At 42.3% G+C, this 26,342-nt stretch overlaps 1 protein-coding gene across 1 annotated transcript in view; it reads left to right on the top strand.

The window, feature by feature from the left end:
- Positions 1 to 732: 732 nt before the first annotated feature.
- The window catches only part of FAM136A (family with sequence similarity 136 member A), a 167,536-nt gene continuing 141,926 nt past the window's right edge, over positions 733 to 26,342 (top strand). Inside the window, exon 1 of the mRNA XM_044083136.1 lies at positions 733 to 911. Within this exon, the coding sequence (XP_043939071.1) occupies positions 894 to 911 (18 nt within the window). The 5' untranslated portion in view covers positions 733 to 893. The remainder of the gene's footprint in view (positions 912 to 26,342) is intronic.

Raw genomic sequence — 26,342 nt, 5'->3', positions numbered from 1 at the left:
ATGTAAACTGCTTTACTCCATTTTAACGCAACCCACCTTTGCTGTTTTCTTACCGCAGTTCTCACTACAGTACCTCACATGAGAAACTAAAATTTCCAGAATTCTAACAAGGCTCAAAAGTATTTTTAACTTAAGCGCTTCAGTACAAACTCCGCTGAAGTTAACCTGCAGGAAAATAAGTATTTATATCTCTCACTGAGCAAGCAATCTGGCATCAGTTTCAAAGAAATGATTTGCCAGAAAAAAATACAATGTGGTAGTGCAAATAAGAAATGTTCACCCCCCAAACAGCTTAACAACATTACAGATGACTGACTGCTAGTAATTTCTACACACGAAGTCACAGAAACACGTCCAAAAAGAAAATGTAAACTGCTTTACTCCATTTTAACGCAACCCACCTTTGCTGTTTTCTTACCGCAGTTCTCACTACAGTACCTCACATGAGAAACTAAAGGTGAAACTAAAGTTGTGAAGAAAGTTGTCACAGACTTGCACAGTCTAGAACAGTAATCCCCAAAGTTCAGGCATTGAGTTATGTTACACCCACTTTGGCGTGTACGCAAAGTCCTCCTTAAAGGAGAAGACACTTGCATCGCAAAGTAGAGAGTTTTTTTTTGTGTGTGTGTGTGTTTAAATTGTCAACCTGGAGCTGCAAAAGTAGAAGGGCGCACCTCCCCCTCATCCTATGGTTCTGCCGCCTTAGAGGGTAAGTGAGCAGATGTTCAGCGTCAGCTGCAAACACGGAAGTTGTTCCTTCTTCTCCTCTAAAAACTAAGGACAAGCAGCTGCTTAGGTGTAGACGTGGAAATTTGTTTTTTTTTTTTTTAATACATTTTGGATGAGCGGCACAACTTTTCTTTCCGCATTTACAGGGTCGGGTCGGGTCGTGGATGATGCCCGAAATCCAGGTAGGTGCAAGTGAGTTGCGGACCCCTACATTTTATTGTACGGACCCCAGTTTCGGAAACACTGTCATTACCATCAGATAAAGCAATGTAGTGAGCAATACCACTGTTTCAAAGACTTCACTGTTGAGGTGCCATATCTCTTCTTTAAATCCCTCTAACACCCTATAGCTCCATAATACATTCTTCCCATGTACTCACCTCTCCCATTCATAGCACTCAACTTTCCAACTCCAAAATGTAGAAAACTTCCTCTCATAATGTGGAATAAATGGACAAATTGTGGGACACTCACTAACAACTGTAACTAGGAAGCTCACATGATGGATAAAAAGTGATTTGATATTGTCTCAACTTGTGGGTATGTCTGATCCATCTAGATCCAATGCTGTCAACTTCAGATTTTGGATCCAAGAATCAGGCTCCTCGTTCCTTCCCATAATTCCCCTCCACCCTAACAGCTCCTCAGATCTTGTTTGTTTCTTGAACATGCAGGATGTGGTCACCAGGGCTCCATACTTAACCTTTGTGTTCTGAGGAATTCTTTCAGATAAGTCTCTTGTTTCTACAGGATCTTCTTGCTCTGTACATTTTTGAATAGTATATTTCTGAATATAGCAGGTCTTTAGCTTTGTAGTTACTGTTATTGTTATAGTTCTTTTCTCAGTCTTGCTGTTGAGCATTTCCCAACCTTTCTTCCTCCCTTCCCTCTGATATAAAAAAGAGAAGTACATTTTTTCTAGTTTTTAGTTAGAGTTCAGCCTGATAAGATCTTGATTTCACCCAGAGACAGACCACACTGAAGCAAGGGGCCTGCAGTGGATGCCATTGTGGTGGCGGCCACTAAGAAAGAACTCTTCAAGAAGAGTTCTTCTCTCTATCTCTTGAGTAGGGAGTCTCGTGCCCTGGACAGGTATGGAAAGTAAATTTTTGCCTTAGCAGATTAGCCCTATGTGCGTTGAACTATCTTGCCCATCTGACTAGAATTCAGAGAGCTTTGATCAAAGAGCTGTCCAAATGCCCCTTTTGAGGGGTTCACCTTGTTTGGACCTAATATTAAAGACACACTAGGAGTGAACAGGATGGCAAAACTTTGTCTGCAGTTGGCTTTCACTTTTCCATCCCACAAAGGTCTTTCTCTTGAAACCATAAGAATGGGAAATTAATATGGTTCTGAAAATCCCAAGGTTTTGCTCAGGACACTCCTGGAGACAGACCCCCCCCCCTCCCCAGGGGCAGAGGGGCACCATTGGAATCACATTAGAAGCAGAGATGGCCTCCAACACCAAGAGTTTCATGGGCCATTCACCAACAAATCCTTCCAGCACTCCTGATCCTGCAAGATTGCCCAACTGCTGCATTTTGGAGGCAATCGGGGGCACTTATCTCTGCACCATCAGACCTGGTCAGCCATCACTCTTAGGTCATGGGTACTGAGTAATAACCAGAGACTGCTACATCACCTTTCTGTTTCCCCCAAAACTGTCGCAAAAAAGCCATTCCGATGTTCTGCCCCCACAAAGAAAGGCAAATTCCCAAGAGAGTGTAAGGCTGCTAGACAAAGGAACCATCCAGAAAGGTCCAGACCAACAAGGATCTGGAGTCTACTCGAGATTATTTTTAGTAATGAAAAATAAATGGGGACCTTAGGCCAGTTAGTCAGCTAAATCAATTTGTAAAACAAAGTACATTCTGAATAATCAGGGTGCAGTCCATAATACCTCTGCTGAGGAAGGACAATTGGATGTGGTTGTTGGACCTGCAAGATGCCTTCTATCACATCAAGATATTAAGGTAGTTGAGAAGGTTCTTTCACTTTTGGCTGGGAGCTAGTCATTTTCAGTTCAGAATGTTGTTGTTTGTGCTCACCACAGCCCTCAGGCATTCATCAAGTGTATGGTAGTTGTAGCAGCACATGTCAGACTGTAGGAGATTAGGGTTTTCTCTTACCTAGATGAGACTCATGGCTGCAACCACAATGGCTCTAATAATCTGAGTCAGAGACTCCTTGCTGCATTTGCACTCATACGTACAAATCACGATCAAGCTGGAAAAATTCAAGCTGATTCCAGTCCAAACCATAGAATTCATAGGATGCCATCTGAGCACCACCACTCGAACTGTGCTAGACTTTCTATGTCAAGAATAGTAACCTGCACTAACAAGCTTCACAAGTCCTCTCTCATCAGCATCTGCTAGTGAGATTCATCCTTCATCTTTTAGGCACTATGGCAGCATCCATCACTCTTGTCTCTCATGGCAGATTCCGCATGAGGACCCTCTCCATTCATTGGTCCATTCTTCATCACCCAGCCTTGTTGAGACTTGTTTGCAAGCCCCACTAACACCAAATGCCGCAACTCTTTTGCCTTAATTCCCCAAGAAAGACGGTTCCCGAGGGGATGCCTTGGTCCACTCTCTTTTATGATTACCCTCCAATTCTACTGATAACTTAATTTCTTCAGAAAGTTGTCTGGTGCAAGGCAAAGGTGATTCTCAGCATCCCCTTGTGGCCTCGACAAGTATGGTTCCCATTCCTGTTGCCTTATCAGGTGTACCCAACCTAGGTGCTGGATCCCCTTCCAGATCTGATCCCTCACCCGTCCGGCAAGCCTCACCCTGACATTAAATCCCTAAGTCTGGTCACTTGGTTGCTCCACTTCAGTGATGACCAGAAACTCCAGGCTTTTGTCCAGTGTTATTCACATTTTATTGTCATCTCAGAAGCCTTCTACCAGGAAAGGTCACAGAAACAAGTATAACAGATTTTCTATCAGGGATTCTGCCAAAGGTCTAGATCCTTTTTCTGCTCCTTTACCATCAATTCTAGACTTTCTTGCAGACATTTTCCATGCAGACGTTAGCTATCCCATGGTTTAAGTTCAATTGGCAGCTATTTCAAATTTTCACATATGTGAAAAGCAGACCCCTGTTGCTGTTGAGGGAGGTGCATTTGGAGAAGGGAAGGAGCCTGGACCTTGGATCCAAAGGTTGAAGTTGCCAGCATAAGATCTGGTTGGATCAGTCAAACCTGCAAGTTGAGTCAGATGGAAAAAGACAACTAGGATCTAGCATTATGCTAAGTACATAACTTTGTTTACTTTATAGTTACAAATTATTTTCATGAATTAATATGATTCTGTATTGTTAACTGTGCACATTGGTTGACAAAGTTCTTATAACTGAATGTGTGACAAACCCTTTCAATGTGGAACACTGAGGAGCATGGGCTTTTTAACTCTTAAAATGAAGAGCACTCCTTATAATGAGGTGCACTTGAGGAGTATGCCCCCATTCTGCACCTCCAACAACTTCAATCTGCATATCCTTTATAACCTATATGGGGTATAGAAGTATATGTGAAGGCACTTCCATGCAAATATGCTGCACCATCATGGTTTTGTGGTGTACCTTAGTAACCTATTTATTTTGGCCCATGTCTCCAAGATGTGTTTAACATGAACACAGTATCTGAGTAACTCAGACAGGGCTTTCACTGCCCATCTGACACGGCATTTTCCATCAAAAGACGTTTTCTGGCTTGCAATAACAAAGTAACCAACTCGGGTTGGAATAGGGTGAATTATTAACCTATCTTCAATTTTTCTGCTGTTTTGAAGAGTCCTGTCTTTATATTCCAGTCCCCATGTATTTTTCAGGTAATATCGTAAACCAGCATGTAATCTATCCAGGTTCCCTTTCTAATGTGCTCCATGTAGACAATATTAGTCACTTGGCTTGACCAGTTCATCAGTCTTTGCATCAGAATCTTTTCACATTCTTGAAACTCAGGTAAGACAGTAGTATTAACCAAGGCAGAATTTGATTCTTTACCATATATTGTCATAAGGTTTCCAACATCAGCTTGAGAGAGAGTGGAGTATTCCTCCTTCCCTTTAACCACGGTCAAAAGATTAGTTCCCTATCCATTGCCTGTACTACTTCCGTACAATTACTATTTGTTTTCAAACAGAATTATATACCTGTGCCTATAGTATTTATTTATAGTGGCTTAACTGAGTTACCTGTTTGTAGTCTTTGGGGTCTAGTACTCCTAAGCCTCTTAAATCCATTTGGGCACATAACTTTATCCATGCCACCCTTGATCTTCTACCCGCCCATGAGATACTGATTATCTTCTAACTGAACTCAGTCATGGCTGCTCTGTAAAGGACTGAAAAAAATAATGTGGGGCAAAACAAAATCTTTCATTGCTTAAATGCATTCATCCAGCTCCAATAAAATTTGTTTCATGAGCTATTTCCTCTCCCATATTTCTCTGTACTCATCTGTTCCTGTGACTGAATCCTCGAGTTTATGTGAATCAGATAACCAATTATTTGACCAGGCTAACCCTGTTCAAGGAAAGAAAATACTGCCTCAGTGCTGTGGAAGGGACAAAGTTTATGAACACCTCCCTGGTCTTTTTCTGATTTATCTTACAGACAGAGAACTGTCCAGATGTCACCAGCTGTTCAAATATCTGCTTATGGTTGCATTCTGGATTGGCCAAGTACAGAGTATATCATCTGCATTTAAAGACATTATAATCTTCTATCCTGCTATCTAGTAACCCCTTAATCCAGACCTTTTTAATTTAGCTAAATGCTCCAAATACAGAGAAAATGACCAGGGGAAGCAAACAGCCCTATTTTGTACCTCTAGTGAGGCCAAATGCTTCATATAGTCCCATGTGTTTTTTAAACTTGCCTCTGATTCCTGATGGAAATCTATTGTCAGGTGGTTCATAGGTTGGTACTAGGCTATCGGCCCTAGGGCCTATACAAGCCTAGCCATAACAATTCCTTGGCTATTTATTCCCACAGTATTTACTTCCCTGGACCGCTGCCTAGCAGGGCAATTGACATGATCCCCGGGGTGAATTTCCTACCTCCCATCCAGTCATCAAGGTTCCTTTTGAAGAGGGCCAAAGAGGCGCTCTGCTTGACATGTATGGGCAGTCTATTCTAGAGTCTGGGGAGTCTCTGGGTCAGGAACCTATCCCTCCAGCATGTTTTGTTCATTGTGATGACAAGGTTTAGATCCCTGGAGCATGTGTCTCTGAGGGATTGGGATTTCTTTAAGTGTACCATGTCCAACAGCTCTGGGTTTGACATGGCCTTGTATGTTGAGCAGAGATCACCACTGAGTAGACAATATGTGTCAGAGTGTAGGTGGAGTTTTTTTTAGACGGTCAGCATAGGGCATCTGCTTTAGGCCTGTGATTCTTTTAGTGAGGTATTTCTGCGGCCTTTCCAGTTGTTGCAGATGTCTTGAGAGGTACATACCAAATGGGGCATTGTATTGTATAATGGGTGTAATGAGGGATAAGTACAGTGGGACAATGACCTCCTATTTTCTGGATGAAAAGCCCTTAGTGATGAGGTGTACCACATAGAAGGACTTCCTGACTGTTGTGGCAATGTGGTTATCGAAGGTGAGACCACTGCGCACCTGTCTCCCTAAGTCTCTTATCACACTTTCGGTGTTTAGTGTACTGCCACCTATGTGGTAATTCATGGGTACATGTTTTTTCCCAAAGGGGATAACTATACATTTCTTGGCATTGAGCTTAAGCCCATTGCTCCTGAACCAAGCATCTGTTTCTGTAAGGCCCTTTTGTAGAATATCCATTTCATCTGGGAATTCAGTAATGGCTCCCAGTTTGCAGTCATCTGTGAACTTTGTTAGCCAGAGTCCCTTAGTGCTGGCCTGTACTTCAGAGAAGTAGATGCCAAACAATAGCGGTCCCAGAACTGAACCCTGAGGTACTCCACTTGTCACTTGCATGGAGCTGGATTTGGAGTCAGCTACTTTTACGGTGTGGGTTCTGTCAGTAAGCTAGTTGGCAACCCATCGAGTGACGTAGGAATTAATGCCCAGTTTAGTAACGTTATCTATGATTCCAGAGTGGAGGATGGTGTCAAAGGCCTTGGCGAGGTCCAGACAGGCTGTGTGGACCACCCTACCCTTGTCCACGGCTTTGGAGACTGATTTGAAGAAGTCAATCAGGTTCAGTAGACAAGATCGGCGCTTCACAAACCCAAATTGCGTGGGGTCCAGTGTTTGAAGGTTGCCAATGTCTTTGTTTATAAGTTCCATGATAATACATTCCATGGCCTTGCAGATCAGGCTCATCAGACTGATGGGACGGTAGTTCCCGGGATCCAAGGTGGACCCCCCCCTTGTGGAGTGGGATAACTGTAGCTGTGCGCCACTTAGTTGGCATGAAGTCTGCGGTGAGGCTATGATTAAACATAACACTTAGGTGAGGTGCCAGTTCATTTTGTAGTCCGTGTAGTATACAGCATGGGATGTCTTTTGGTCCCATGAATGCTGTATTCTTAGCTTTGAAGAGCGCATTTTTTACCTGTGTGGCCATTATTACTGGAATTTGGCAATCTTTTGGTATTGAGATAGGCCCTTGAGGGGGTAAGAGGGGGTTGAAGTTTGCACTGAATCGATCTGCCAGGATATTGTCAATATCCTTGGGATCAGTATATTTAATGCCATTCTGTTGTAGCTCAGAGCAGATCTGAGCATTGCCATTTAGATTCTTGACATAGCTATAGAATGCCTTGTGGTTGTCTTTGGAATCTTTGGCATTTTTATTTTCATAACTAGCTTTGGAGGATTTTATGAGGGATCTCAGCTTCTTACTGAGGCTGGTAAGGGAGTTTTTTGCATCCCGATTTTCCTCTCTTCTGCAACAGTTTCTTCCTTTTGTTGTAAAGTTTGTTTATGGCAAGTGACCACCAGATTCGCTTCCTTTTTTTGGAGGAGAGCATCTTGGTTCTGTTGGGGATGGCACGATTCATGCACGAGAGGATGTGCTCATACAGTGCTTTAGTGAAGGATTCAGCAGTCAAACTTTCAGTTCCCGTCTGCATGGGTGTCATGAAGTTTGTCACTTCTGACTTGAGTAGCATGAAGCTGGCTTTGGAGAAGTTTTTTATGGAGGTTTCCTTACTGGGGCGTGGGGGTGGGATGTGGATGTCAAGGCTGATTAGCTTATGGTCAGACCTGACCAACAAGGGGGTGACCATAGGTGTGGAGCATCGATTTCCCATGTTGGTAATGACCAGGTCTAGGATATTGGACCCCCCTGGTTGGACTAAGGATTAGTTGATCCAGGGTGTTGTAATTTATAAATTCCAAGAACCGTTGGGCAAAGGTGTTGGTACAAGAGTAGTTTTCCCAGTTAATGGCAGGGTAGTTGAAATCACCCAGTATTAGGGTGTTTGGTTGTATTTTAATATTTTCCAGTATGTTTAGAAAGGTGTAGTGAGAATCTTGGGGGCATGGTGGGGGATCTGTAGCAAGCTACAATTTGGATTGCAGTCTTACCTAGTGTTAGTTGCACCTGGAGAATTTCAGACACATTGTGTTGGGCAATTAGCCTGGTATTGTGAATATCCTTGGTGAATATGGACACTCCTCCACCTTTAGTGTTTCAGCCCTGGTTTGGTGGACGAAGGTGTGGTAAGAGTTGTAGCCTGGTATTGCAGGGGTGCTCTCTGGAGCCTTGAACCAGGTCTCAGTTACTGCACAGATATTGATGTTCTCCATTTTTAGGAGTGTCTCGAGGGAGTGCATTTTGAGGTTTAGACATCTGAGTAACATTACCTTCAGATTTTGCATTCTTGTACCTGTTACAGTGGTGGTTTTGTCCTTTGCCTAAAAAAGGCACTATAGGGGTGGCAGGAGCCTTAGCCAGTAACCTAAATCCCAGGGGCAACAGGTGCAGACCATCTCTGGCAAAGCATCGTGGTCTGTCGATCATGTCATCCCAGGCAGACAGATACTGGATCCCCTTTGAATGACACCAGAAGCTTAGCCAATTGTTTAAGTCAATCATTTTGTTCTTATACTGTAGTATCATTCTGGGCAAAGGCAGGATGCTACTCAGGGCTAGGGTCATACCTGCCTGGGCCACATGATCCAAGAGCTCTTCCATGTCTCTTTTCATGTAGTCCAGGGATGTACGTCTCAAGTCATTCATTCCAACATGGGCAATGACAGAGTCATATTTGTACTTGTTGTGGAGTGACTTGAGTGCATGCGTTTTGTGGCAGATCCTGGCACTCTACAGGCAGCTGACTGTAATTTTCTCCTTGTTCAGCCTGGTGAGTGGGACATCAGTGTGCCTGACTATAGAGTCACTATGACTAAAGTGTTGGGTACATTGTCCTGCCTTAGGGGCAGCTGTTGGGTGGCACACTGGTCTTGTGAGCTATGTGACACTTTGGTTGTGATTGGTGTTTGTTTGCATTTCAGCTTTGGAGGTCCTTGTTGCTTGGGCAGGTTACTGTTAAGGACCTCCACATATGTGGGTTTAGTGTTGCTATGTGTGAGTGTTAGTGGTGTGGGTTTAGAAGGGCTATGTGTTGGTTGAGGTGCAGTGCGGGTGTTAACCTTCTCCTCTTGACTGTCTAGCACAATCTTGGGTGGAGAGAGCTTTGCTTCCAGTTTACTATGTAAGTGCATCTCTTGCAGGTGGTAGGAGGAGAGGGTTGTCTATGTACATGAGGCAATTGCTGCATTGCCCCAGTATGCCCAGATTCACCAGGTGGACAGGAGAAATCACCGGGAGCTGACCCTTGGATATGCCTGGTTTGCTGGGGGTTTTTTTTGTAAAGTACAAGAGCTGTTTTCCCCTTACCTTAGCAAGGTAATTTGCAGTTATAGGCTGTTTAGTGCCTACGATTAATTTCTCATTATTAACAAGGAAAGTTGAGTGCTTGTATCAGTTTAAGACTTCCTAGTGCTTTCCAGCAGGTTTTAAAGCAAGCGCTAGTCACAGGGATGCTTAAAGGTAAGATTAAAAAAAATGGTTTCTCCTAAACACTGCAGTGTGCACTAGAGGAGTTAGATATGAAAGTATGTAACTTAAGTTTTACCTGTCTAAAAAGTTAAGTTTTAGTGGAGAGTCACTATTTTTAAAACAGCAAGATAGATTGAAAGGGGTGGTCACTTTTGTATTCTGGTACTATGGAATACAGTAGGATGGCCAATAAATTTAAATATTTGAAGGGGATTGATTTCACAAAATGATAATTTTGTGCTTACTCACACAAGCCAGTAAAAACAGAGAGGAAATAAGATATATGGTCAAATTAACATAAGGGGAAGGCAACTAGAAAGACAGTGATGTTTAAGAGCACTACAGTAACTGGGTGGGAGGGTGAGAAAAAAATTTCTGCCTGACTCACAAGAGACAGAGCTGTGGTTTATTTTCAAGTTTTAATGTGCAGTTAAAAGCAGAATAGAAGTAAAACACAAGGGAAATAAAACAAAACACAGTATTCAAAATAGAAAAAGGCAATAAAGTAATACAAGTAAAAAGCAAACTAACCTTTCCCTCACAGCAAAGTGTAGCAGAGTCTAGGTGAGCCTTTCTAGTAAAGCAGTTGGGACAGTCTTTGGGGGCTATCCCAAACCTTATCAGTACTTTTCTCAAATATGTCCACTTGTTCCCCTCAAATGCCTTTTCTACATCTAAGCTAAAAGTGACACCTGTTTTCCTCTATTTTTAGAGTCCTGCACCAGTGCCATTCTTAAACTGACGGAATACTACATAAGGAGACTTCAGAGCCCTTGGTTATTCCTACTTGGAGCCATGGGTAGTCACATGACATATCCCTGTCAATGTTAACTCTTTCTTAAAGCCGCAGTCTATATCATCATACGTTACATCATCATTTTTAAAAAACAGCTATGGTAAAGAAATGCGATATGTTCTTCTAGTCATCTGCTGTAGTATTCATAACATGAGGGAGTTCCCTGCCGTAGGCCAGTATACAAAAGACTTCACTACTGTAGGGTGCATGGTATGTCACACGTAGGCTGTGATCGAATGTCGGCCATAAAGGTGACATACTCATGCACAGAACCTCTCAGCCACCAGAACTGAATGCCAGATTCCAACGTACAGTCTGCCTCAGAGTCATTTGCGATTCATCTAAATTCAGATAAGTGCCCTGTTGGGGAATTGTTTGACTTTTGTTACTGTCTTTCATTAGGGTTCATATCATCCAAGAGGGACAAGTGCCAGTGTGGATGACAAATTCCACACAAGGATAGCCACTTCCAGTGTCTATTCTGCTTAGACCCAAAAAACAACCACAAAAACTACTCTACTTGTCAGGCGTTTGTCCGAAAGACTTTAAGGAGTAGATTATGCTCCCTAGCTATCTACCTTGAGAACCAGCTCTTAAAGCTTCTAGCAAAAAGTGCTGTGGTGGGATCCCTGGGGCCTGAAGCCAAGTTGACTTTGAAGTGGAAGTCAAAAAAGCAAAGGCCTGAACCTTCTGCTGTACCTCTGGATACCAACATCTCTCTCTCAAGGTGGAGGACAGCCCAGAAACATGCCCAGTTCACAGCTCAGATCTGCAATGTCCAGGCTGCCCTGGATCCGAGCATTAGCATGTCAGTAGAGGATGAGTAGGCATATGTGTCAGATGTCTGAGGGTAACCATGGCTCATGATTATGAAAGGCCCTATGGGCTTCCACAAATCCTTGTTAGGGAAGAGGTATATTCTGACATGATCAAATGTAGACTTGCATGGGAAAAAGAAACAAAAAAAACTCACAAGCATTTGTCTCCACCAAAAGAATCTGCTAGTGATTGGCAGCAATTCACTCAGGGCCTTTTCAATGCCCTTTTGTCACTTAGGCCTCCTCCAGGTTTTACAACCCCCCTCCCCACCCAGTACTGTCTCTCCACTTAAAAGAACTAGAGAAGGGGATACATCTGAGGAAGAGGCATCTTCAGAGGATGAATCCCTGGCTTACTCTTCTTAGATCCCTTCCCCCTGGATTATGCCTCCCCTGAAGAGGAATCAAATGGCACAGACTAACCAATGGAAGACTTGTCTTTTGGAGACACCCTACCTAAGATGAGAGATCATTTTAAATGGGATAGTACTCAAGTATCTGAAGTACAAAAAAGATACTATGACCTGTTACAGGTGGAATCACCTAGCCCATCATCTGTCCCTTCTGTCTTGCCTGCCTTTCTTGATGCTTTTGCCTCAGCTTCCCAGGCACCAAATTCCCAGCTACCTTCCCCCACAAAGCCACACCACTTCTACAAGGTCACAGGGGACTGTACATTTCTCTTCAGATGCCCTTCTGTAATTTCTGTGGCTTCTGATAAGCCATCATTGCTGCCCTCCACTACCCTCTTAGAACATCTGATAAGGATAGCAGGATCCTGGATAGACTAGGCAAAAATGTGGGTTCTGGCGTGTAGCTCGCAAGACATTTCCCTGCGAGCTACATCGCCGAAACCAAATGGCTGCAGCAGCACTTTGCCGTAGTGCAATATGGCTGAAAAGCATAGCCGCTGCAGCTGTAATCTATGAACGGAGATATTAGACCTGGTGGTGATCCTTACAGACAGCGGTCCAGCTGTATTCAAGCAGAGACAGCCATACTGGATGTGTAACACATTCCTTATTCTCATTCAAGGAATGCATTTATTTAATTATTTATTTTGTTGACAGACGTCTGAAAACAAAATAAATAAATAATTACATAAATGCATTCCTTGAATGAGAATAAGGAATGTATTACACATCCAGTACGGCTGTCTCTGCTTGAATACAGCTAGACAGCTGTCTGTAAGGATCGCCACCAGGTCTAATATCTCCGTTCATAAATTACAGCTGCAGCGGCTATGCTTTTCAGCCATATTGCACTACGGCAAAGTGCTGCTGCAGCCATTTGGTTTCGACAATGTAGCTCGCAGGGAAATGTCTTGTGAGCTACACGCCGGAACCCCAAAAATGTACACACTTCTGTCACTCTAGCATTCAGGGCCATAAATTACCAAACACATATGACCAAATTTGCATTAGAACTTGTGTCCCAACTTTCTCAGGTAATTGCAGGCCTACCCGACTCAAAAAAATAAAATATTGGCTACTTCTTTGCTTGGTGCTTCTTCTCAAGTAGCACGTCACTCCATAAAATGCAGCTATGATGCTGCAGAGGCTTCTGCCAGAGCAGCTGCTTCTGGATCAGTAATAAGAAGATTTTCTTGGCTAAGACTTCAGTCTTACCTGAGGACATAAAAGCCAAACTTATGGGTGCTCCTCCAGATAATTCTGCCTTGTTTGTACCTACAGATGCTAACCTGTTCAAATCTTTGCAGGAAAAGGGTAAGGAGCTGCAGGAATTGAAACATATTTTTGTTTCCCCAGTACCCAAGTTCCAAAGAAATTACTGTGCAAAGCCTGTATTTGTGCTTAAACATTCCCATCACACACAACCCCAAACAAAAAGAGTGACAGAAGGCCACAACAGCCTATGTCCCCACTGGCAATCCCGAAACTTAAGCTGCCCTTTCCAGACAAGCCATCCTGTCTTTGACTGCTTTCCTCTTCCCACCCACATTCCACTTTCCCAGTGCCTTCTCCTCTCCCTACCAGCCTGGGAAAGCATAACTCAAGATGCCTGGGTCCTCTTAGTTGATCAAAAAGGGTACTTCATGGTGTGGGATCAACTACCCACATTCAGGGGCATCCCTCAACCTCCCAAGGAACAACTTGCCTTTTTCCCAGGGATGTGTTTCTAGACATTGTCCACTAGTGGGGTATTTCTCATACAGACCTTTTTGCCTCCTCCATGAACAGACAACTTCCACAGTTTTGTGCCAGAGAGCCCCATCCTCTGGTCTGGAATGTGGATGCCTTTTTATCTCTTGGAAGGGGATGTTTCTATATGCATTCCCTCCCCTTCCCCTCATACCAAAGGTCCTGTACAAAGTTCAGCAGGACAAACCAAACATCTTGCTGGTGACTCCCTTTTGGCCAAGACAGCACTGGTTCCCTCTCCTCCTGCATTTTGCCAAGGGTGATCACTACAAATTATCTCACAGAGTGGACCTCCTCACACAAGACAAAAGAACCCTCATCCATCCCCACTTGGCGACTCTTCAGTTGACCCTGTAGGTGATAGGGTACTAATCCCTTTCAGACATCTCTTCTCTGTGGATGTGCTCACAGTCCTGCAGGAGGCCAGGAAACCAAACACCAGAAAATCTTACTTAGGAAAATGGAGGAGATTTTCAGTCTGGTGTATGAAATGAAATCAGGACCCATTAACTGGGTAAACTCCCCAGATTTTGACTTATTTGTGTAAATTGCTCAAAGCTGGTTTGGCTTACTCCTCAGTAAAAGCTCATATGTCAGCCATATCTGCCTCTATCTCCCCCCCTCTTAGCTAGCAGATTTGAGGCATAATTCATTAAAAGTGTCCTACACATTAGGTCTCCCAGGAAACCTATTCCACCTCCTTGGACCTTAATTTTGTTTTGGAAAAGCTAACTCTCCCACCCTTTGAGCCAGCTTCCTCAGCTTCTCTTTAGCAGTGTTCCTGGAAACTGTGTTACTCCTAGCCTTAACTTCTGCCAGACGAGTGTCTGAACTTGTAGGCCCTTATGGTATCTCCACCCCTTCTAGTCTTCCAGAAAGACAGGGTCTCTCTGCAGACAAACCCCTCATTTACGCCTACACTTACCTACCTTTTTCCCTTCTCCCCAGAACTCGAGTGAGAGGATCCTCCATACTTCAGATGTCCACAGACAACTTGGATTTTATTTGGATAAAACCAAGGTTGTTAGAAAGTCAGATCAGCTTTTTTTTCTTACAACCCCAGGCCTCTGGAGTAGGCTGTATCCAAGCAGACTCCTTCCTCCTGGATTTCCAAGATTATTTCCTTCTGCTACACTCACCATGATAAGACTCTCCATTCCCCTGTTAGGACTTATTCCACCAGGGCTGTTGCTTCATCTTGGGCCTTTGTCAAGGGATTGGACAATAACTCAGTTCTTGAAGCAGCTACATGGAGCTCGGTCCATACCGTCACCAAAACAGTACAAGTTAGTTGTAATTTCTAAATCTAGAGCAGGATTTGACAGAAACATACTGCAGGGCTTCCTGGAAAGCTCCTCAGCTACAGCCTCCTCCCTTACTTCAGGAGCCTTGGTATTTTTTGTTATGTTATGAATACTGTAACAGATGAATGGGAGGACATAGAATAGTTGTGTAAAATCTTACCGTAATGATAGATTTCCTTCTCTTCACTGTTGCAGTATTCCTATCCCTCCCTCCTTTCCCCTGGCCTTGCTTCTTCTAGGATGATTCTTACCATACTTCCTTAGGCTGGCATTCCCCCTGGGGCAGTTAGATCTGAGTATGGTGTGTGTGTACATTACTATTATGGCCAATGTCCAATTGCAGCGTATGTATGATGTACTACGTACCCTACAGTAGTGAAGTCTTTTCTGCACTGGCTGACTTCAGGTCACCTACAGCGGGGGGCTCTCTCATGTTATGAATACTGCAACAGAGAACAGAAGGACATCTATCATTATGGTAAGATTTTACACAACTATTCTATATTTAGAATTATATGCATCTATTGCAATATGTGGTATAGCTGCATTATTGTTATATCAGTTTGCCACTTTTATATACACACATTTTAAGAACCAAACATATTTCAACATTCAAACGTAATGGCATTGATAAAAGAATGTTTTGCAATTGTGTAAATCGCTTTACAAATTTTAGTCTATATATTATACAGAGTCATACTATCTTGTCATTTTTAAAATCAGTCAGCAATATTTGGAATGTTATTTAGGAATTTTTTGCATAATTCTCTAGAATTTCATTTTTAGTTATAACAAAATCTGAAGAAGTTTTCTGAAGTAAAACTATTTATTTATTTTTATTATTATTTATTTACATTTGTTTACCAAGAAATTCCGACTGGACACAGGTCCATTTTCAGTGGAGGCCCAGGGAGAAAAGCTCCCATACAAGCAAAACAAGTAAAATATGTGGTAAACATGAACAGCAAGGATATGGGTGCATAAAAAGTAGCAATACACATTAAAAAGTAATAATGCATGTAGAAGTGACATTGTGAACATAAGATGACATAGAATGCACACATTATAATATGTTGATAACTATGTTTACATAAATGATAAGAATAAACAATTACACCATCTAAACTGTTTAAATTGACAGTTATAGTTAAGTACACGTACAGACATATACCTGACATACATGATATGGTGATGTAAGCAGGAAGCGTTAGAGGAAAAATCAGAGGGAGATGAAAAGAAAGGGGGGATATAATGATCTGACTATGGGAGGCAGGGGAGGAGATAAGGTAAGGAGAGGAACATAAGCGAACATAGGAAAAATATGTCTCTAGCACTTACATCTTCAGTTTGCTCTGCTTTTGTATCTCTACTATGAATGTTTTCTGGTGGGTCTTGATGCAGAAAAAGCATTTGACAGAGTAAGCTGAGACTTTATGAGAAGAGCAGTGGAAGCATTTGTATTCCCTGATAAAATTGTAAGGTTGATAGGGATCAGAGGCAAAAATTAAAGTGGGTGGGGTCATCTCTGATAATTTCTGCTTGAGCTGAGGAATGAGGCAAGGGTGTCCTCTTTCTGTTTGCATTATGTTTAGAACCATTGACAAAGAAAATAAGAGGCTCAGAAATTCAGGGATATAATTGGTATGGTAGTCAAGAAAAGCTGTCTCTGTTTTCAGATTAAATTATTTTATACCTGACAAAACCGGAGAGAGACATTACAGTGTTGTGGTACATTTTGAGACAGTTTCAGATCTTTTCAGGATACAAAATGAATGAAGCTAAAACAAAGGCACTAGAGGCAAATTATGTACCCAAATACGAATTAGTTCAGCAATATCCATACTCATAGGGACATGATAAAATGAAGTATTTAGGAGTACAGATTAAGAATGATTCCGGTGTACCAGCTAAAGATATGTGGAAAGAGACTAAACAAAAGATAATACAAAAACTGAGAAAATGGAAGCTCTGTTATATGGATATCGATAGTAAGATACAAGCAGTTAAAATGTTTTTAGTCCCTTTAGTCACAGATCAGACATATTTTTATCAACCAGTGGAGAAGTTGTGGATAAAAATTAATAAAGAGCTGAAGGATTTTATGGGAAGATGGCAAGATTCAAGTAGGATAATTTTATTCTTCCAATAGAACAAGGTGGACTGAGATTACCCGATTGAATGGGTATTTCAGAGCAACACAGTTAAGGCTCCTATACATAGCACAAGCAGAAAATTACAGTTCAAAGTGATGATGAAACAGGGGGGAAGCTAAGCTTAAGAGATAAGGAGAGAGTGGGATTTTGGATGCAAAAGAAGAATAACAATAACCATACAGAATACTATATTCGTAAAATATCAGAAAGTATTCTAAGAACTAAGCCAACATGAAAATGGAGAAATGAGATTCTACTGATAGGGATGACTGCAATTAGGGGTACAGAAAATATGCAAGATAGGGCTAGAATTTACTAGAGAAAACTGGGAAAAGAACCAAGTTATTGTGAGCAAATAATTAGAGAGGGAAAGGTAACAGAATGGGAAGAGGTCAAGAATATGTTTGGACTGCAGGCTTGAGACTACCTTCCCCATCAATGATTGATATCAGAATATAGGTAAAGAGAAAAGAAAAGGGAAATCCTACATAAAAGACTAGCACAGGTGGAATTTTTTGAAGAATGAAAAACAAAAGCTGCTGTTAAAAAAGAGATAATTAGTAGGGCATATAAAATATTGCATGATAACTATAGAAATCAGTCAAAGGAGTTTAGAAAGGACTGGGAAGTGAGACTGGCTAAACAATTCACAAAGAAACAATGGGTGGATATATGGGGTCTATATTATTTGAACAAAGTTTTACAACTTTGAATACTATATGGGCGACACCATATGGTCGAAGTTATAAAACTTCGAATAGTGAAAAAAAAAAGTCATCTAACGTGTTAAAGAGGCTACATATCACTTCACTTAAAACTCATTTCACCTAAACTCATTTCACTGAGACCAAATCACTGAAAGTTTATTTCACCTAAAACTCATTTCACTGACAAGTAGTACTCTAAGGCAAGTCAAAGGTATATGCCCTTTACCCTGCTGTAGTGCAATCTTGCTGTTAGTATATATAGTAAAGGGGGTGTGCAGCCTCCCACATTGGCGAGTATGGGGGGCATAGCCCCCCACCTAGTTGACCTTTACCAAATAATGTAAAACAAAACCAGACAACATAAAACCAAAATAAGTGGGGGGGCTATGCTCCCCACACCCCACAATGTGGGGGGGGCTGCGCCCCCACACCCCCCTAACTATATATACTAACACCAGGATCACACTACAGTGGGGAAAAGGACATATACTTTTGACTTGCCTTATTGTACTACTTGTTACTGAAGTGAGTATTAGGTGAAATGAGTTTTAGGTGACATGATATTTAGGTGAGTTGGTCTCAGTGAAATGAGTTTAGGTGAAGTGATCCGTACCTGTTAAAGCAGGGGGGTAAACCCCCCTGCACCCCCCACACCACCCGCTCTTTAAATATACCAACTCCCTTTACTGCATTACAGTGCGGTCTCGGAGTTGTTATATTGCCCCCCTGCCTACAACCCTTAGTTTAGGGTTTAGTGTTTTATTTTTTTTTTTTCCAGTATTCAAAGTTTTATAACTTCGACCATATGCTATCGCCCATATGGTATTCGATGTTATAAAACTTTGTTCAAATAATATAGACCCAGTATATGTATGTCTCCCAAACATGCAACAAAGTCTAGAAGATTTACGATCTTTGCGTGGAAGTGTTTACATAGGTATTTTTATATCCCAAGTACACTCCAAAGAATTTTTCCTCAGGAAGACCGCAATTGTTGGTGATGTAATGAGGGAAGAAAGAGGTAGTTGGGAACATATTTCTGTGGAGTGTAAAGAGTTGGCTGATAAACATTCCCTGCAGGCTACCTTGTCAGAAATGCTGGGTGAGTGAGTTGGCATAACTAAGAAAATTATTTTTTGAGATTTGATACAGAATCGGAATTGCCTATACATGGTAAGGTCTTGCTGAATTTAATTTAGGTGCTCATTTATTTAAGTGATGTTGAACACACACTGATGTTGACCATTCCAAGCCTTGAAGCGAGAATATGGGGTCATTACTTTAGAATCCTGGAGGACAATGTTGTGCAGATTCATGCCTTGATGGTGTTGCATCTTCTGGGCTCCATAGTAGCTATTATCTTAATTGTGCCATTTGCATACTCTCAGAATATGGATGTTGCAGTGGACTGTGAAATGTTAATGGCTAACCAGCAATCATATGCTCATTAACCTCTGTTTGATAAGACTATTGTGACCAGGCGATGTAACTTTGGACATTCTCCACTCATCTATAATATATTTGAAGCCCAACCTGCTACAGATTCAAATAACTGGTATTCCATCTTCACTGGGGAAGCTCAACTAGGCTCCCACACTGCACACAAGATGTGAGCCACCAGAATCAGCCAGTTGGAGCTCAGAATGGTTCCCCTGTCCTTGAAGTCATTGGAGAGTGAGAAGCTTCTAGGGCTTTTCCTTATCTGATTACACAACCAGTCCATCATGTGCTTTCCTAAGTGAGCACGGAGGGACAAAACCATAGCCCCTGTACAGGGCAACAATACTTGTCTGGTAGTAAGCTACATATGGGGAAAACACTGTTCTCAGTATTCTCAAAAGATTGTAACTCAGGATCATCAACTATGTGGATTATCCAAGCCGTTTCTACAGTCTTTTGTTGGATTTGTAGATGCAGAACTGGTATCTGTTGGGATCTTTTAAAGTGGGCACCCTGAAGATCAGCTTATTTAGAATGAGAAAAAAGGTAGAAGTTGATGCAGTATCTCTTTCCTGTGGCATGGAAGTTTCCCATATGTATTCCCACTTATTCCAGACTCAATATAAAGTACAAGGAAGAAAGACAAAAATTTCTTCTCACTTTCCCTTGGCTTCTAAGAAGGGCATGGTTTCAGATTTTAAAATCACTGGCAATTCAGGAAGCCCTTTCAGTCCACATCAGGGAAGTCTCCCTTTGTTTAGGTGACAGCCAGCACCACTTAAGGGACTATTTTGTTAACTAATATCCACTACCAGCATCAAATTTGCCACCTGGGGCCTCAGAGATGGTTGACGCTATTAAGAAACCTTCCTTATAGCAGGTCAATTCCTCTGAGTGAAAACAGTTTTCAATTTGGGTATGGTGGTACATAATATCATCCTGTTATGTCAATTATATATGTTGTGGATGCATCTCAAAATACCTGTATGATACTTAATTAGTAGGGCATATGAAACATTACATGATAATCATAGGAATCAATCAGTGGATGTTAGAAAAGATTGGAAAAGGAGATTGGATTAGTAATTCACAAAGAAACAATGAGAGGATATATGTATGGCTGTCAAATATGCAACAACATTTAGAAAAGTTAGAATTTTTGCTTGGAAGTGTTTGCATGGATATTTTTATACCACTAAGAAGACTCTGAATAATTTTTCCTTAGGCAGTTTGCAAATGCTGGAGGTGCAATAGGGAAAAAGAGGTAATTGTGAACATATTTTTTGGGAGTGTAATGAGTTGGCATACTTAAAATTTCTCTGCATACTATGTTGGAAATACTGGGTGAGCAAATTGGTGTAGTTAAGGAAATGATTTATTGCTTTTTGTTTTTTTGATTTGGGATACAATATCTAAATTACCTAGACATAGTAAGACCTTGCTAAGTTTAATTCTTGTGGCTGCCAAAAGAAAAGCAATTACTAGAAAATGGAAATCAAAGTATACACCAACTGTACTTGAAGCAGTGAATATACTGAGATAAAAGAACTGGAACTGGGATCTTTAAAAAAGGGTAGCAGTAAATTACGTAAAAAATGGGAACTGTGGGAACATTACATGCAGAATAACATTTTGGAGAAGGAATGAGGTTTAAGGGAAGGCAGGAACTGAGTGAGCTATGTAATGCTGTTTTGACAATGACTGTACAGATTATATGTGATGTATAATGTTTGTAACAGAGCAGACATCTATATGGTTTGTTTTTATTTATATAATTGCATGATTGCCTATGTCAAAGTGATAATTCAGTAAAGATGATTAAAAAAAAGATAATTGTATCATTTAGGTCTAAGTATTTCATGGTCAGGGTGTATGTATCAGTTTGTGCTCAACATGATCTTATGGAGTGTAAGATTGTGGCCCAGCTCTTGGTCAAGTAGATATTTTAACTAGACCTACATCTCTGTCCTCCTATGAACAATAATTTCCTTGTATAGGACTTGCACCTCAAGTTAGATAGGATTGCCTGTCAATCAGCAGTTTTTTTATTTTTTGCTTTGGAAAATGCTTTTCCTAGTGGCTATTCTCTGACCATCAGCATTACTTTAGGCTTTTATGTGTTGGGAGCCTTTTCTACTCGTTCACAAAGGTGGTATGCCACTAAAGATGAACCACTGATTCCTTCTGAGAGTGGTTTTGGGGATGTCGCTGCACCCCTCTATCGATCTTACAGTTTTATTTGTAGTGGGAAAAAAAACAGGGGAAGAGAGCCCTTCACATCCAAAATGCGTGCTTGGGTTTGCTGTAGAAGTTTAGAAGATGGACCAGTTCATCTCCTTTTTGTGAGGCAGGAAAGGGTTTGCAGTTGCCAAGCATTTACTTTCTAAATGGACTGCCAGCTACATTATTTTTCATGATAAGACAATGCTGTGGTCAAAGTTTACCCCATGTGAGAAGTGACTGCTCCCACTGTTTGCTTCAAGAATATCTTTATTGCCAATGTAATAACCACAAACCGAACTGCAAAAAACAAAAATCACTCAAAAAAAAAAATAACTGAAGATGCCCATTACACTTACAACACAAAATTTATTGTATGAGCATTTTCATCCACAAAAACACACTGGACCTCGTTTGATAAAACTGGACACCATTGAATCACATTTAAATACTTGAAACAATGCTGCCATCTAGTGGATATAAATATAAAACACATAGTATTACAATAAAATTAGGTTCATAGGTTCATACTAGGCTATCTGCCCTAGGGCATCTATAAGCCTAGCCAGAGTGTGTTTGGCTTTCACCACCCATTTTAAATTAATTTTGCTATGCCTTTTTTGAGGTTAGTATACTGTGCCTCTGTCTAACAGTGACACAGAAGTGATAGCTGGGGTAAACCTATGATCTCCCATCCACTCATCAAGATTCCTCTTGAAGAGAGTCAATGTGGGACTCTGCCTAACCTGGCCTGGGATTTTATTCCAGAGTGAAGGGAGCCTCTGGGTTATGAATCTGTCCCTCCAGCATGTCCTATTTATTTCAGTGCTGAGGTTCAAGTCTCTCGAGCATGTAGCTCGATGGGATTTGGATTTTCTGAGGTGCAGCATGTCCATTAATTCCGGGTTGGACATGGCTTTATACGTCAGGCACAGATCGCCTCTGAGCAGGCGGTATGCCGCTGAGTAGAGCTGGAGTTTCTTTAACCGGGCAGCATATGGCATCTGTTTGAGCCCTTTGATCCTCTTGGTGAGGTACTTTTGGGGTCTTTCCAGTTGCTGCAGGTGTCTGGTAAGGTACATCCCAAAAGGGGTATTGTACTCAATTATGGGCCTGATGAGGGATGAGTAAAGAGGTACGATGACCTCCCCTGATCTAGATGTGAATCCCTTCATGATTAGGTGGGCTATATAAAATGTTTTTCTAACCACTTTGGCCACGTGGTTGTCAAATGAGAGATTGCTATCAACTTGGGTCCCCAGGTCCCTAATGACTTCTTCTGTACTTAATGGATTACCACCTATGTGGTAATTTGTGGGCACTTTGTTTTTGCCAAAGGGATGACTATACACTTTTGGCGTTTAGCTTGAGGCCATGGCTCTGGCACCAGTTGTCTGTTTCTATGAGGCCCTTTTGGAGGATGCTTGTGTCGGCTGGAGAGTTGATTATGGCGCCCAGTTTGCAGTCCTCTGCGAACTTGGTCAGCCACAGTCCTTCCGTGTTGGCCTGTACCGCCGAGAAATATATACCGAACAAGAGAGGTCCCAGGACTGAGCCTTGTGGGACGCCACTTGTAACTGGTTTGGAGTCTGACATGGCTCCAGCAATTCTAACCATGTGGGTTCTGTCCTTGAGCCAGTTTGCAACCCATCTAGTGACATAGGGGTTTATATTTAAGCTGGTGAGCTTATCTATAATGCCCGAGTGGGGTATTGTATCGAAGGCTTTTGCGAGGTCCAGGTAGGCTGTGTGGACCACCTTCCCCTCGTCAATGGCCTTGGTGACTGTTTGTTTCAAAGAAATCGACCAGGTTTAAGAGGCAGGATCTGCCCTTAAAAAGCCAAACTGGGTAGGATCCAGTGTCTGTAGGTCCCTAATATCTTTATTTATGAGGTCCATGATGATCCTTTCCATAGCTTTGCAGACCAAGCTAGTCAGGCTTATGGGGCGATAGTGTCCAGGATCCGTTGAGGCACCACCTTTGTGGAGAAGGGACCACTGTTGCTGTACGCCACTCTTTGGGTACATATCCTGTAGTAAGGCTAGGATTGAACAGTAGTTTTATGTTTGGGTTTAGCTCTTCTTGGAGTTCATGTAGGACGCAGCCCGGGACACCATCTGGTCCCATTGATGCTGTGTTTTTTGCTTTGGAGAGGGCGGCTTTACCTGAGCATCTGAGATGTCAGGGGGGCAGCACTCTGTTGGGATAGATATTTGCCCTTTTGGTGGGGAGAGGGGGAGAAGTTTGCACTGAACCTGTCAGCTAGGATGTTGGCAATGTCTGTGGGCTCGGTGTACTTTTTGTCATTTTGGACTAATTCTGAGCATATCTGGGAATTCCCACCCAGGTTCCTAACATAACTAAAGAAAGCCTTGTGATTATCCTTAGTGTCCTGTGCAATTTTTCTCTTGAAGCTGGCCTTAGACGATTTTATGAGTGCCCGTAGTTTTTTGCTAATACTGATCAGAGATGCCTTCCCTTTTTGGGATTTTGCTCTATCATGTAGTAGCTTCCTCCTTCTATTGTATAGTTTGTTTATGGCTGGGGTCCACCAGACAGGACGTCTGCCTTTGGAGGATTGGGTCTTGGTTTTATTTGGGATTGCATGATCCATGCATTCCTGAAGGTGTTCATAGAATGCGATTATAAAGGATTCTGCGGTCTGGGCCGTATTTTCCACAGGCCCGGGGGGCTTTGAAGGATTTCGCCTCGGTTTTGAGGTGTGTGAAATTTGCTTTAGAGAAGTTTTTCACTGTGGTTTTCTGGGCAGGGGGTGGGGTCGGGATGTGAATATCCAGTGAGATTAGTTTATGGTCTGATCTTACCAGTGAGGGATACACTTCTGGTCTGGAGCATAGTGTCCCCATGTTGGTGATGATCAGTTCCAGTATGTTTTCCCCTCTTGTGGGAGTGGTAACAAGCTGTTCCATAGCATTTGAGTTTATAAATTCTAGGAACCTTTGGGCTAGGGTGTTGGAGCTAGAGTAATGCTCCCAGTCTATGTTTGGGTAGTTGAAGTCGCCCAATATAATGGTGTTTGGAGAGACCTTCATATTTTCCAGTATTCTCAGGAAGGCCAATTGGGGTTCCTGTGTTTGGGAGGGTGGTCTGTAGCAGCTATAAACTGGAAGGCAGTTTTACCCACAGTTAGTTGCACATGGATAGTCTCTGATGCTTTGTGCTGTGCCACCAACCTGGAGGTGTGGGTATCTTTGACGAATATTGATACTCCCCCTCCTTTTGTGGTTCGGTCCAAGTTTTGGGGCCGAAAAGCATGGTATGAGGTATAACCTGGTAGTGCTGGGGTGCTCTCGGGAGCCTTGAACCAGGTTTTTGTTACTGCACAGATATCGATGTTCTCCATGCTAAGGAGAGTTTCGAGTGCGTGCATCTTGAGGTTTAGACTTCTGGCTTTGAGTAGCATTACTCTTAGTTTCTTATCCCTTGTGATACCTATGGATGTGGGTTTGTCTTTTGAGCCTTGCCTAAAAAAGGCACTATGGGGGTAGCAAGAGCCTTTGCCAATATCTGAAAGCCCAGGGTGACAGGTGCAAGCCGTCCCTAGCGAAGCATCGTGGCTTGTCGAGCATGTCATCCCAGGCTGACAGGCATTGGATCCCCTTTGAATGACACCAACACTTAAGCCAATTGTTGAAATTGATCATCTTGTCTTCATATTGTGGCATCATTCTTGGTGAGGGTAAGATGCTACTCAAGGTCAGGGTCATACTGGCCTGGGCTACATGCTCAGAGAGCTCCTCTATGTCTCTTTTCATGTAGTCCAGGGAGGTACGTCTCAGGTCATTCACACCAGCATGGACAATGACTGAGTCATATTTGTACTTGCCTTGGAGTGACCTGAGTGCTTGTGTTATGTGGCGGATCCTAGCGCCCGACAGGCAGCTCACTGTGACCTTCTCCTTGTTCAGCCTGGTGAGCGGGACGTCAGTGTGCCTGACGATGGAGTCACCTATTACAAGTGTATCAGGTGTGTTGTTTAGCCTTAAGGGCTGTGACTGTTAGGCACACTGGCTTTGTGATCTATGTGTTGCACGTGTTTTGTTTTGGGGTAGCGGTTGCTTGGGTGTCTGCTTTGGAGGTCTCTGCTGCTTAGGCAGATTTTTATTTAGAGCCTCCAAGTATGTTTTTGTGTGTTTATGTGTTTGGTTTGTTGTCATGGTAGGTCTATGTGAGACTGGAATTGTAGTGAGTGTGGTTTCCTTCTCCTCCTGACTGGTTACGCCAGTACTGAGTTGAGAGAGCTTAGCCTCCAGTTTGGCTATATGGTTGCATCTCTCACATGTGTTGGAATTTGTTGGGAGGAGGAGAGGGTTGTCTGTGTACATGAGGCAGTTGTAACATTGCCTCAAGATTCCCAGATTCACCAGCTGGACTGGAGAGGAGATTGACAACTGACCTTTGGACATGCTAGAATAGTATTGGGAATTCCTTTATAATTGAAAAAAGGGGCAATGGGGAACAAGGTACTCAAGGGGAGTTTGTGAGGGTGTAGTGCTTTTAATTTTTTAGAGCTGACTTATATAATTGCTTTAGTGAGCAAGTGCCAGGTAACTTAAATGCAATGTGTTACAGGTAACTTAAATGCAAAAACGACAAACAGTAACTTTCTTTCAAGTGAAACAAGGAAATAAGTACAGTAAGCAATGCAGATATCACTAGGGATCCACAGAAGTGCTAAAAGGCCGCGTTTTAGGTGGAATTAGCGTTTCAGGGAAATAAACAAACAACAAGCATACAAATAAAGCTAGATGCAACAGGCCTGGATCTAGTCTATGCTACAGCAAACAAGGTGTACCAATTTCAGTAAGAAACAGTTAGAATATGCAGGCACTATAAGCCTTTAACCAGAAATTCCCTGCTCAGAAGGGCAGAGTCCAGCCTCTCCTCCCACAAGAGTGCAGACCGCAATCCTTCTTAACGTAAAATAACTGGCCTGAAGCCCAAGTGCTTAAACCAGAACTAATACACTTTTAGAATAACAGACACTG

This window comes from Protopterus annectens, chromosome 9.part0 (assembly GCF_019279795.1).
Source record: "Protopterus annectens isolate FY-2018-M chromosome 9.part0, PAN1.0, whole genome shotgun sequence".
NCBI classification, from domain to species: Eukaryota; Metazoa; Chordata; order Ceratodontiformes; family Protopteridae; genus Protopterus; species Protopterus annectens.
This window is presented reverse-complemented; position numbering and strand designations above follow the sequence as displayed.